Source organism: Brassica oleracea, chromosome C7 (genome assembly GCF_000695525.1).
Source record: "Brassica oleracea var. oleracea cultivar TO1000 chromosome C7, BOL, whole genome shotgun sequence".
Classification (NCBI taxonomy): domain Eukaryota; kingdom Viridiplantae; phylum Streptophyta; class Magnoliopsida; order Brassicales; family Brassicaceae; genus Brassica; species Brassica oleracea.
This window is the reverse complement of record NC_027754.1, coordinates 37,751,962-37,764,284: the sequence shown is the minus strand read 5'-3', so window position 1 is coordinate 37,764,284 and position 12,323 is coordinate 37,751,962. Positions and strand designations below refer to the sequence as shown.

Below are 12,323 nucleotides of genomic sequence, written 5' to 3'. Positions count from 1 at the left end.
GGTGAATTCATATTAAACTTCTCAAGAAATATCTTTAATCTTCTTCTGCCGCCGCAACCAACTTGAGGGCAATCATTTAGCAAGCACACTTGTAAACAAAATTTGGATTCAATAAGGTTTAGATCATTGAAACCAGCTCTTAAAAACTTAAAACTTACCAAGCATTAGATCTTTCTCCTTAGCTTCTGTGTAACTTTTTCTTAGCAGGTGCAGACATGGCAAAATCTGTTCAGTATTACTCTTGACAATTTACTGCAAACAAAATAAGCTACCATCATAATCATTCAATCACTCACTCATAAAAATACTTATCTCTTTCGACCAAAAAAAAATACTTATCTCTTATGTTATGATCAACAACAAACCTGCCACGATCGCAATCATCTCTGTCCCCTACTTCATCGCTGCCAGATAGATTCACAACCAATATCACTCCCTCCGGAGTTCTCTCTTCTCCTCTACCTCACCTTCTTTACATCCCAGCAAATCCTCCGTCTCTGAATTTGTCGCTGGCGTAAATTAAAATCCTCTCAGATTCTTTTGGATCTCAACAGCTGAATCCTTCATTCGATTACTAATTGAAAATGAGAGTAACCGATGAATAAGTGGAGTGATGTTGCCTTTGATAAACCCACCACCAACGTAGCACATAAATATAAACCCACCACCAACGTAGCACATAAATACAATCAGAGACTACACTACTCTGCATAAAGTAAAAGAGATGGACACGTGGAGTGTTTTGCCCCTATGTGACTGCTGATGTGGATGAATGTGGAGAGATCAAAGTCTCCTTTATTATATAAGATACTAGAGAAACGTCTGAAACTAAAATAGTTTTGACTTCAAGTCTGCAAGCAAATTCGTCAACGCCTTAAAATAAATTTTGCAAATCTTTTACATACTTTTTTCTTTCAAAACTGGAGTCGGCCATGTGGAGCTGAACATCATCAACCTTCAAAATAATGATGCTATATGTTTCATCATCAACCTTCAAAATAATGGTGTTATATGCCATGTGGAGCTGAAACATATAATATAATATGAAATATATAGTAAGTATCCGTGCATACTAAAAAGCAAGTAATCCTTATTTCATTATTTGAAGGTTGATGATGACGTAATTTAATACTGATACACACATTGCAAATCAAAATACCAACACGCACCCCACACACACACACACACACACACACACACACACACACACACACACACACACACACACACACACACACACACACACACACACACACACACACACACACACACACACACACACACACACACACACACACACACACACACACACACACACACACACACACACACACACACACACACACACACACACACACACACACACACACACACACACACACACACACACACACACACACACACACACACACACACACACACACACACACACACACACACACACACACACACACACACACACACACACACACACACACACACACACACACACACACACACACACACAACAATTCTTCATAAACCAAACACGAGAGAACTGAAAGCATAAAAAGGTAACTTCAGCTTCCTTTCACACACGAGCCACTATAGATGAACTGTAACCATTTTTATCATCCCAAAATTTAGACCAAAGCATTACACCTCCATATTTTCGTGACTTCTTTACAGTTGGAAGAATCTGTGAAACCAGTACATCCGCTGGGATATATCCACCTCCAGCGGCTTCAGGAGCCGCTGGGAGACCTAGAAAGATTTTTTGGGCAGTGACCGAAGTTGTCCACGTCTTCCATGAATGGAAAAGGCTTTGCGTATCACCTGAAGTGTATTGACAAGGTGGATTGTTGTAGAACATGACCCAAACATAGTCGAAAAGTCTAGTTTTAAGGGCACTTCCCATTAGATCGTCTGGAAATGGACACTGAGGAGCTCCTGTTATGTACACTTTTCTTCCCCGGTGGCTAAAATTTGAAAGAAACCTGTCCAAATTTTCAAATACAAATTTATAAGTCAACAATTATGAAAATGTCTTTTTATGTTCTTTTGTTATAAGTATACCACATCTTACTACGTGTCCAATGTTCAAAAAATTACTAGGCGGTAACTATGGCGCTTCGTTGAGGATTAACAATTAGATGGATTACTCGGGACCTATACAAGACCTAAATGTTAACAATTTATTGATTTATTGTTTATATATTTTACATTTACATCAGATATTTTAGTTCTTGGGTTTAATTGTAAAATTATTTTGATGAATTATAAAAAGAACTAGACAAATTTTTAGATTTATATTAATATTATTTCTTAACTTAACAGATATAGACAAGTTTAGATTGCTTTAAATGATTGAGACCAATTTTAACTAATTTAAAACAGTTTAAACCGATTTTAGTTGCATAAATCAGAAATTAATAAAATCGTTTCGGCTATGGCCTACCCGATTTTTAAAACATTGACAATATATTGACAATATATTGACAATATATGTCTTTAGGTTCTAGATTTTTTGGCCCAGGTATTATAATATGATTGAGAATTGAAAAAAATAAAATTTCTTTTTTGGTGATAAAAGATGAAATCTATATGTAGATCAAAATGTTCCCCTAGTACCTAACAAGATCATCCCAGTGTTGAGGAGAGCCAAGTTCGATATTGAAATCGATACCATCAAGAACAGCATCACCTAAGGGACGTGCCGATGATTTCCCTCCCAAAAAGTTGTTCCACAAATAATCAGCGACCATTTTTGCGTCTTCCCTAGACCCGATTGAATAGTTTCCAATGGCGCCGCCGAGAGACAACATAACCTTGTTATTAAAAAGACTCATGTGAACTTTTTGTAACCATGACCAAATCTAAAAGTAGATGTGCTTTCAAACTAGTTAATTAAATTTGAGGGAGGGAAAAGTGGTTTGAGTTAAAAGGGAAAAAAATTATTGACAATAGAATACTGGAAGCAAATTCATAAATAGATGAAAATCTTTGTAGCTTGTAACCAGCAAAATACTGTAATATCATGTAGACTACTAGCTTATCACTGGATAAATGTATGTTAGACGTTAAGGATATTTGAATGGACAGACCTTGATGCCACGACGTTGACAAGTTTTGACCTGAGCGCCAAAATGGGTGCAAGTGTTAGCCGCAGGGTTGCAGTGGCCGGCAAGGTTGAGCTCCGGCGTTTGACCGTTTCCGAATTTCACAAGAAAGGCGATGTTGACGTAAGCATACCTGCCGGTGGCACATGTGGCGGAGAGACTCCCTTCGAAGCCGTTTTGGCCCCAGTAGATGGCTATGCCTCTGGATGAATGGGAGGGTTTGCAAAAACAGCAGCTTATGAAGAAGAAAAAGGATAAAACAGGCTTAAGAAATTTTATGTTACTCATATTTTTGTTTTTGATGTCTTTGTCTTCTTCTTGGCTGTTTTGTTTGTCATTGGTTAACTTGCTTTTATAAAAGACTTATGCTAAGAAAAGAAACGTTTGTGCGTTTTTCCTTTATTGCACTTTGAATCTTATCTTTGTATTTGTATAATGGCTCTCACACACATTGCATGACTTCAATTGGTTGTCTGTTTTTCCGTCAAATGATATCGCTTTACGACTTAAACTAGATGCAGAACTCAAACGTTTTAACAAGCCATCTAGAATCTCTGCCCACAAACTGTAGTTATATAAAGAAAAATAAAGAATGACAATTTTCTAAACATTCGCCGGTCAAATCATTAATACTAAATTTTGTAACTGAAGTAACCGGAAAAAAATATTCAAGACTCATAAGTTTGTCTTGGGTTGAGACAAGAATAGTTCATCGCACAATACTTCGTTTACAAGTACAACTGATGTACTCCTCCTTGTCAGTTTCAGTATTATATAGCTCCAATTCTATTACTGAAATCAAATTTGTGCATATACAAACAACAATCTACTTCTGTTAATACATACTTAAAAAAAAAAAATTCCAAGCTTTTCACATAGAAACCAAACTCATTCATTGACAGAAACACAGAACATAAAGATATTTTTGATACTGAAACGTATGAGTCCAATACATTATCATTAGCTTATAACTACATAAAATATATAAAACATCAAAGATCCATAAGCAGAGTAGTAAAAAACGTGAACAATTAAATCATCTACTATTGTTGAAAATCGAACCCAAAGTTCCCAAAACAGCAAAAGCAAGCAAAGGGCTGACGTCAAGCGTGTCAAAGACGGGAGGGATAATGTTCCTGAAGAGATTGAGATACGGATCACAAAGATCTCTAAGCGCGAGGGTGGTGAGTGATTTGGTTGAGTCTGAGAAGGGAGATTGAGGAGAGGGCTTAGCGAAAGAGAGTGTTGTTGGAGATGTGGAGGAGGAGAGGGTGGTTTTAGCGGTTTTGAGAGAGAGATTGAAGGAGGGTGTATAGGGAAAGGAGAGACGGAGAGGAGGATTACGAGGATGGTGGAGTGGTGGGAATCTAGGGCTGACGTAAAGTGAAGGGGAGCGAAGGGAGACGACGTTGGTGGTCGTAAACGCCATTTTAGTTGCTCTGAGAAAAAAAAAAACAAAACCTTCCCGTTTCAGTATTATCTCGAGTGAGGAGATAAAACATTTTGGAATTGACTTTTTCGGTTTTCCCTCTTGGCGTTGACTCTTACGTGTCATGTGGCCCATTATAATTATTTAACTGATCAGTTATAATTATAAACATTCACAATTTTGAATATTTCTTTTTTTTTTATCATCAGTTAAAATAGAACTCTTGTGAAATAGCTTTTTTTTTTGTCACTATCTTGTGAAATAGCTTATTGCCTTATTGTAAGAAATAAGCATGAATAATTGGTGTTATTCCGAGGGATGCGGGTCTTCCACAAAGTAGACAATAATCTATTCAATACAAAAACTAAATAAATTTGGATATATAAACAAATATATTAACAAATTCTTTTACTATATTAAACTAATATATAAATTTTATAAATTTAAGCATAAAACTAAAATTAAGTGAGATGACTTAAATAAATGTATTATCCTACTTTGATACAAATATAGTAATACAAATTGTTTGATCCTTCTTAAAGATTTCAGATTTATTTAAAAGAATATAGGTTATTTAGTAAAAAAATATATCAAATTAAATTTACAATAGCTGTATAGGTGAAAATTAATAGATCAAAAACTAAACGTTATGAATATTAAAAATTATATTTAATATGATTAAACTTTGATTATATTTGATAACATAAAATATATTCTCCCTTTCTATTTATAGATATAAAATCAAAAACTAAACGTTAAAAATGAAAAATAAACTGAAAATGACAATTTTATAAACATTTAAATTAAAATAATATTATATTTTCTGCAGGTCAAAACTCTCGCCTAAAATCTTAATCCATCTAATATATCAACTAAAATAGTTCATGTAACCATTAATTATATATAAAATTAAAAATTTAGATAAATAAAAAAGGTTATCGTCAAAATGTTAATCCCGCGCTTTCAAAGGTAACATGAATTTTATTTACATTGGGTCAAAATTTACAAAATACATTTTATTTTGATGAATAGGATTACAAAGAAAAACACAAATATGATTACAAATAAATACATAAATATGATTATAAAAAAAACACAAATATGAAAAAAAAAATTTAATATATATAACAAAAAATTGTTCGATAAAATGCCAAAAAATGTGATCACACTCTAAGAGACCTTATGTCATCTGTGTTCGTCCTGTTTTTATCCTCGAGACTGCGCATTGGGAGATGAAAGTTAGGTATCACAGCTGCTATTGAAGAGACCCATCTCGCATTCCCTCTTGTAGGCCTCGAATTGATGCGTACGAGGGAAATGGAGGACAGAGATGCCCTTTTTCAAAAAAAAAAAAAAAGAAATGGAGGGCAGAGTCAATGGAGATCAAGACGTGACCTTTCAAAGCTGCCATCCTTCAACGTTGGGGAACGTTGCAACGAGGCCACAATCAATTGAGCTCCGGCGGGAGAGGAACGTGGGCTTTTTGATCAAATATAGTAACTTATAACTGTTAATAATGCAGCTGATATCTCAAGTCTTCTTACTTTGTAATATAGGAATCAAAACTAGCTACATGAGTTGAACAAATGTGCTCTCTGGTCTCTGCTAAACAACAATGAGATAGCATGTTTAAATCGTAATCAGATACTACTTAAACAAAAGCAGCGTACATGTGCTAAACATTCGAAGGCATTATCTTCCTACCTCTATTGGACCAAATAGTAGCTTTATAACAAGTTACTGGAGTGCTGACAAAAATAAGAAAAAACAAGTTACTAGGGAGATCTTGGAAACGAAAGCCAAAACCAAACATAGCAGAGAAGTTGACAAATAACATAAAAAGTTTAAATACTTGCATAAACAATAAAGCATTCTTCTTCACTGCGTCTTAAGCATGTCATCATCTATGATTCCTCCGTAATTAAGGGCGCCAATCAAGCTGCAAGCAATCAGAGAAAATAAAGTATATGAGTAAAAGCCAGTTATGTATTCTACCAAGAGAAACTATGTCATAATTGTACGTTACCTGCATTATGCGATTTTGACACTGATGAACAAAAAGACAATCTCCACCGGAGGACCAGATAGTAAACCTATCAAGAGGGTCATTTGGATCACTGCACCAATCACTATCAAACTCCTCTTGTGGTAGCGTAGACACCGTTGCAACATATTCCCCACTTGGATTCCAAACAACCTGGTTGGCCTTCACGTTTGCAACTGAGGAAATTTGAGCAAGCCGATCCACATCAAAAAACTCAAGCTTGCCCTCTTTCAATGCAGCAACAACCACGAGATTGCCTTTGGGCGACCAAAAGAGGGAATCTGCTTGCTTGTTGCTCAAAGTAGTAAGCTCTGTGACCTTTCCAGGTGTCTTCATCGAATAGAAACTGACAGATAGGGTTGGTTCGTCTCCGTAAATCACAGCAAATCTGTGACCGCTAGGTTCCCACGCAAAAGCCAGGATCCTCTTGTCCACCTTGAGAAAATCTGTGGGTATGCCTTCCTCTTTGATGCGGAAAAACTCAAATCCCCCGTAAGTGTTGACAGCAAGGTACTCACCATTGCTCTGCCAGTGCATCTTGCAGTCACCAACAATAGCGGTAAGATCCTTCTCTGCCAGCTTCAACTTGTCGGGGATTTGTAAAAGAAGAGTCTTGACATGCTGCTCGCCACCGGCTTTCAACAGTATTGCAAGCACAGCTTCTGTGGGAGACCAAGAAATATCTATAACATCATCAAGGTTCAGTGGTGCCTTGCCCAACAGGTTGAAATTCTTGGTCTCGTAGACAGATACAGTGTTGTTTTTGCTAAGCGTGGCGAAGTATGTATCATCTTTACCCCCAGCCCATCTGCATGGAACAACATTTACCATATGAATGAACTTGTATAATAATAATAAAACTGAAATGCAGTTAAGAAAAATACCTTATCACAGGCCACTGGGGAGAGTCAGCAACATCACCATTATTTAGTCCAACGATTCCTGTCCCAGTGCTCACATCGAAAATCTTTAGCCAGAGTCCCTGCAAACGGCACAAATTAGAATAATTTTGCAACAAAGAGAAATTATGGGAAGAAAAGAAAGAAAGAAGCACTCACATTTGGGTCAGTTAGGTCTGGTCTGTTATAGGTTACTAGGTATTTCTCACCTGGGGAAATATCAAACTCTTCTACCTTCAAGAACCAAAAAAAAAAAGAGAATCAAAAGTCTATTTAAAAAAACAAAGAGAGAAGGCATGATTGGTTATTTTCAAAATAAATATGAAGAAGACAAACCTGATAGTGACTAAAACGCATGAGGCGGCCAAAGTCCGTATAATATCTTGAGCCCCAAATACTGACCACGCCGTAGTTAGATGTGACAAAGAAGGAACCTAGAGGAGACCACCGCGAAGGCAACTTCTTATAAGAAGGATAACGGAAAAAAGATACGGTTCCATCAACAGACCAATTATCATTCCATAAAAGCTTGTCAAGTGTGCCATCACGGATAAATAATTGATCCAAGGCTCCAACGTTAAAGCACTGCAAAGAAAATATATTTGGTTAGCAAGCATCCTAACCTAGCCATGATATGCAGATGAAAAAAAGACAGTGACGCACCTTGGAGTCCAAGGGTCTGTCGAAAAACCTCCTGGTCAGAGAAGAAGAGCATGGAATACTAGTGGGAGGGTTCTGCACAGAAACACAACATAGATATGTCAAAAGAAAATTGTTTCATACTCAACACATAATTAACGAATTAGAAACAAAGAACTTGTGCCTACTTTGGTTTCGATCTTGATAAACTGCAAGTAAGAGCGCTCCTTCTGAATGTATGATTCCTTATGGGATCGACCAGATCCAGCTTTGCTATAAAAAAAAAAAAAAAGAGGAACAACTGTTCAAAAACCACACCACATATACGTTGAAATTGCATCAAAAAGACCATGAAAGAGAGAGCCAATAAAAAAAAAAATCACCTCTCAATCCTCCTATATGTACGTCGTCGAGTACTAATCGTCCAGGTATCATCTCTCATCACCTTCATTCTTCTCTCCACTTCAGCATCAGCCATCCCGTCAAAAGGATGGAACTTTAGTGTTTTTTTTTTCTTAAGAATTTTTGTCCCTCAATGTTTAGATCTGTAAGTACGGATGATGAAAAAAAAAACCTAATTCTTCGTCTTCTCCGATGAATCTGTTGTTGATTGGGTGAAATTAAGTGTTTTTGCGGCTTTTCAAAGTTCTAATTGCGAGAGGTAAAGAACATCAGACGAAGGGAACACAACAAGATCAAAAGGCAAGGATAGAATTGTTTATATATCTTTCATATTTAAATTAATTATTATATTTTAAGATATTTTCTGTTAATTTCGAAAATATATTATATATTAAGTTAACTTATATATAATTCTATGACTTTTGTAAGTTTAATATATTTAAATTAATTTATATTTTATTTTGAAATTAACGATTTTTAAATAATATTGATATTTTTATAATAGCAAACTAAAATGTTGATTTGTCATATTAGAATTGGTTGTTTTGAATCATATGTGGACGATCCGAGTGACTTATATTAGCGAAGATTTGTATTATAATTTTCTTTAAAATGTTGTTCCAAAAAATAATATAGTAGTGTTATTAAAGTTTTATTTGTTGATGAGTAAATAACTATATTAATTCATTTGATTGATAAAAGACCGTTTAAAAATATATAGATAAATGAGGTAGTTAATAATATGTTTCTTACACAATTAAAATACTTTTATCATCATTTATTTATCATAGAACTTTGTACACTTATTGTAATCAAAGAATGAATTGGCTCAGTAAAAAAAGACCAAAATCAACCATTTTTAAAAAAGAAATATTGTAACATAGTATAAACTTATACTATTTTTAAGCCGATGCCTATATATCTACGAAACTTTTAAATACTAAATTTCAGTTTAATTAGGTTAACTATTTTGATTTTAACTATCTATTTTATTTTGATGTATATGCTATTTGTATGACTTAACATAATTTATGATGTAACTTTTATCAATATATTTTTGTTTATTTTGAAAAACTTAGCTTATATATCAAGTTAGTTTTTTTTTTCTTTTTGTTTTTTTTATCTTAATTGATATTTTAAGTTTATTTAATAGATTTTTTTATAGAAATTTCTGATTTCTAAACATATTAAACTATGATTCTGATTTGGCATGTTTTTGATAGTTTTAAATTATATCTATAATATTTTAAAAACATATATCCCTTCTCATAAAAATACATAATTTTGTTTTTTCTTGTTAAAATCTTTTATATTAAATTTTAAATAAGATAATATCAATATCAATATAACTTTTAAGATAGTTTTTACATTTTTTAGTTTATATTTTGGTAGTTTTGTATTGATTTTAATTTTGCATACATGAATATTTGGCTTTTTTGATAAAAACTTGATTTATTTTTAAAAAAATTTCTTTTTGGTTAGGTAGAATCTTATGTTTAATTTAAAACATTTATTTTATATATCAAGTAAATTATTTTATAAACCATTTTTTTTACCTATTTTATTTTCATTTTATTTTGAAAGAAATAGTTTTCTGATTTTTTCTATTTAAAAATATCAAATTAAGATGCTTATCACCGGATTGTTGATTAGACGTTAAAAATGTTTGAATGGACAGATCTTGATGCCACGACGTTGACAAGTTTTGACCTGAGCGCAAAAATGGGTGCAAGTGTTGGCCGCAGGGTTGCAGTGCCCAGCAAGTTTGGGCTCCGGCGTTTGACCGTTTCCAAATTTCAACAAGAAAGGCGATGTTGACGTAAGCATACCTGCCGGTGGCACATGTGGAGGAGAGACTACCTTCGAAGCCGTTTTGGCCCCAGTAGATGGCTATGCCTCTGGATGGATGGGAGAGTTTGCAAAAACAACAGCTTATGAAGAAGAAAAAAGATAAAACAGGCTTAAGAAATTTTATGTTACTCATATTTTTGTTTTTGTATGTTTTGTCTTCTTGTTGACTGTTTTGTTTGTCATTGGTTAACTGTTTTTATAAAATGCTTTTATTAAGACTTAGACCATCATTAACCTCAGTCTATTAACAGGAGTTCATAGCTTCAGATAAGAGACGGTTCTTAGTTTTTTTAGATTTTAACTAAGAAAAGTTAAGAACTGTCTCTTAAATAAAAAATATAAGAATCGTATTTTAGTTGAAAAATGTTAAAAAAAAAGGAAAAAACAAAAAAATATCAAATCATAAGCAAAAAAAAACCGGGGTTAATGATGCCCTTAATTTGCCATGAAAATAAGCGTTTGTGCGCTTTTCCTTTATTGCACTTCAAAACTTATCTTTGTACTTTATAGTGGCTCTCACACACATTGCATGACTTCAATTGGTTGTCTATTTTTCTGTCAAATTATATCGCTTTACGACTTAAACTAGATGCAGATCTCAAACGTTTTAACAAGCCATCTAGAATCACTGCCTACTAACTGTAGTTATATAAAGAAATAAAGAATGACAATTTTCTAAACATTATTCAAGCCTCGTAAGTTTGTCTGGTGTTGAGACAAGAATAGTTCATAACACAATGTCTTTTACAAGTACAATCGGAAAGTACAAAAATATTTGTTTTATGGAGAATAAACCGGAATACCACGCAGTTTAGGAATACATTGTTGGGATACAGACACCGAATCTTAAGCCGACCGACAAAACAATGTTGTCACAGACGATGTATTACTCCTTGTTAGTTTCCGTATTATCTAACTCCAATTCTATTACTGAAATCAAATTTGTGCATTGCCACAAACAACAATATACTTCTGTTAATACATAATTAAAAAAAAAACAATTTCCAAGCTTTCACATTGAAACCAAACTCATTCATTGACAGAAACACAGAACATAAAGATATTTTTGATACTGAAACGTTTGAGTCCAATACATTATCATTAGCATATAACTACAGAAATATATAAAACACCAAATATCCATAAGCTCGTAGTAACAACTTGGAACAATTAAATCATCTGCTATTGTTGAGAATGGAACCCAAAGTTCCCAAAACAGCAAAAGCAAGCAAAGGACTGACGTCAAGCGTGTCAAAGACGGAAGGGATAATGTTCCTGAAGAGATTGAGATACGGATCACAAAGATCCCTAATGGCAGACAAAGGCTGGCGATCCCAAGGGATGTTTGGGAACCAACTCAGCAAAACTCTAACCATCAACACGCCACTATAGATATCCAGCCACTTGGACAACCCAGCCGCGACGACCGTCAACCGCGTGTTGAGATAGCCGGCGGGACGGTCACAAATCGCCGCGAAGAACAGAGGACCACCAGAGGAGGAGGAGATTCGGATGGAAGCCTGGATCTGCGGGGATAGGGCGGAGAGTTTGTGGATTAGGGATTTGGTTAAGAGCATCTCCAAAGTAAAATTCTATTTTTTCTTCTAAAACGGATTAAAAGTGAAAATGAAGTAAAATTGTTTTAATACTACTCAATTTCCTAATGAACAAACAAAAAATAAATTATTCCATTTATGGAGATTTCATTATGGAGTAAAATATAAAATTAGATTGGAACATTCATTACTCTACATTTATTTTTACTCTATTTTAAAAAAAAATGGAGTAGGAATGAAAATGCCCGAGGGGAGCGAAGGAGAGGACGTTAGTGGTCGTAAACGCCATTCTAGTTGCTCTGAGAAAAGAACAAAACCCTCCCGTTTCAGTATTATCTTGAGTGAGGAGACAAAACGATGTCGTTTAGACTTCACGTTTGGAATTGACTTTTCTTGTTGTGTTCA

At 34.4% G+C, this 12,323-nt stretch overlaps 3 protein-coding genes and 1 long non-coding RNA gene across 4 annotated transcripts in view; all 4 read right to left on the bottom strand.

Moving 5' to 3' along the window:
* The window catches only part of LOC106302220, a 2,834-nt gene extending 2,143 nt beyond the window's left edge, over nt 1-691 (bottom strand). The window contains exons 1-2 of the long non-coding RNA XR_001262395.1: nt 366-691; nt 159-252 (exon numbers count right to left, since the gene is read on the bottom strand). This is a non-coding gene — a long non-coding RNA (uncharacterized LOC106302220). The remainder of the gene's footprint in view (nt 1-158; nt 253-365) is intronic.
* Nucleotides 692-1,465: 774 nt separating this feature from the next.
* On the bottom strand, nt 1,466-3,429 carry LOC106304516 (acidic endochitinase-like). Its single transcript, XM_013740920.1, has 3 exons — nt 3,084-3,429; nt 2,611-2,807; nt 1,466-1,976 (listed from the first exon to the last, which is right to left on the bottom strand). Exons 1-3 carry the CDS (start codon nt 3,384-3,386, stop codon nt 1,571-1,573), a joined length of 906 nt encoding a protein of 301 aa, XP_013596374.1. The 5' UTR covers nt 3,387-3,429; the 3' UTR covers nt 1,466-1,570.
* Nucleotides 3,430-6,148: 2,719 nt separating this feature from the next.
* LOC106303938 (eukaryotic translation initiation factor 3 subunit B-like) lies at nt 6,149-8,791 on the bottom strand. Its single transcript, XM_013740299.1, has 8 exons — nt 8,493-8,791; nt 8,298-8,382; nt 8,134-8,205; nt 7,807-8,055; nt 7,630-7,704; nt 7,456-7,553; nt 6,554-7,379; nt 6,149-6,466 (listed from the first exon to the last, which is right to left on the bottom strand). The coding sequence occupies exons 1-8, from the start codon at nt 8,585-8,587 to the stop codon at nt 6,449-6,451; spliced, it is 1,518 nt and encodes a 505-aa protein (XP_013595753.1). The 5' UTR covers nt 8,588-8,791; the 3' UTR covers nt 6,149-6,448.
* Nucleotides 8,792-11,455: 2,664 nt separating this feature from the next.
* LOC106305511 (ylmG homolog protein 1-2, chloroplastic-like) lies at nt 11,456-11,947 on the bottom strand. The gene has a single exon (XM_013741880.1). The coding sequence runs from the start codon at nt 11,937-11,939 to the stop codon at nt 11,538-11,540; it is 402 nt and encodes a 133-aa protein (XP_013597334.1). The 5' UTR covers nt 11,940-11,947; the 3' UTR covers nt 11,456-11,537.
* Between the last annotated feature and the right edge of the window lie 376 nt (nt 11,948-12,323).

Bases quoted from the DNA above. Each gene is read 5' to 3' on its own strand.
- LOC106304516 (XM_013740920.1), bottom strand. From the start codon at position 3,386: ATGAGTAACATAAAATTTCTTAAGCCTGTTTTATCCTTTTTCTTCTTC. The intron at 2,808-3,083 runs GTCTGTCCATTC...TTTAATAACAAG, and splicing joins GTCAACGTCGTGGCATCAAG to GTTATGTTGTCTCTCGGCGG. The intron at 1,977-2,610 runs GTACTAGGGGAA...AAATTTGGACAG, and splicing joins CACTGGGATGATCTTGTTAG to GTTTCTTTCAAATTTTAGCC.
- LOC106303938 (XM_013740299.1), bottom strand. From the start codon at position 8,587: ATGGCTGATGCTGAAGTGGAGAGAAGAATGAAGGTGATGAGAGATGAT. The intron at 8,206-8,297 runs GTAGGCACAAGT...GTTTCTGTGCAG, and splicing joins TTATCAAGATCGAAACCAAA to AACCCTCCCACTAGTATTCC. The intron at 7,705-7,806 runs GTTTGTCTTCTT...TGGTTCTTGAAG, and splicing joins TGCGTTTTAGTCACTATCAG to GTAGAAGAGTTTGATATTTC.
- LOC106305511 (XM_013741880.1), bottom strand. From the start codon at position 11,939: ATGCTCTTAACCAAATCCCTAATCCACAAACTCTCCGCCCTATCCCCG.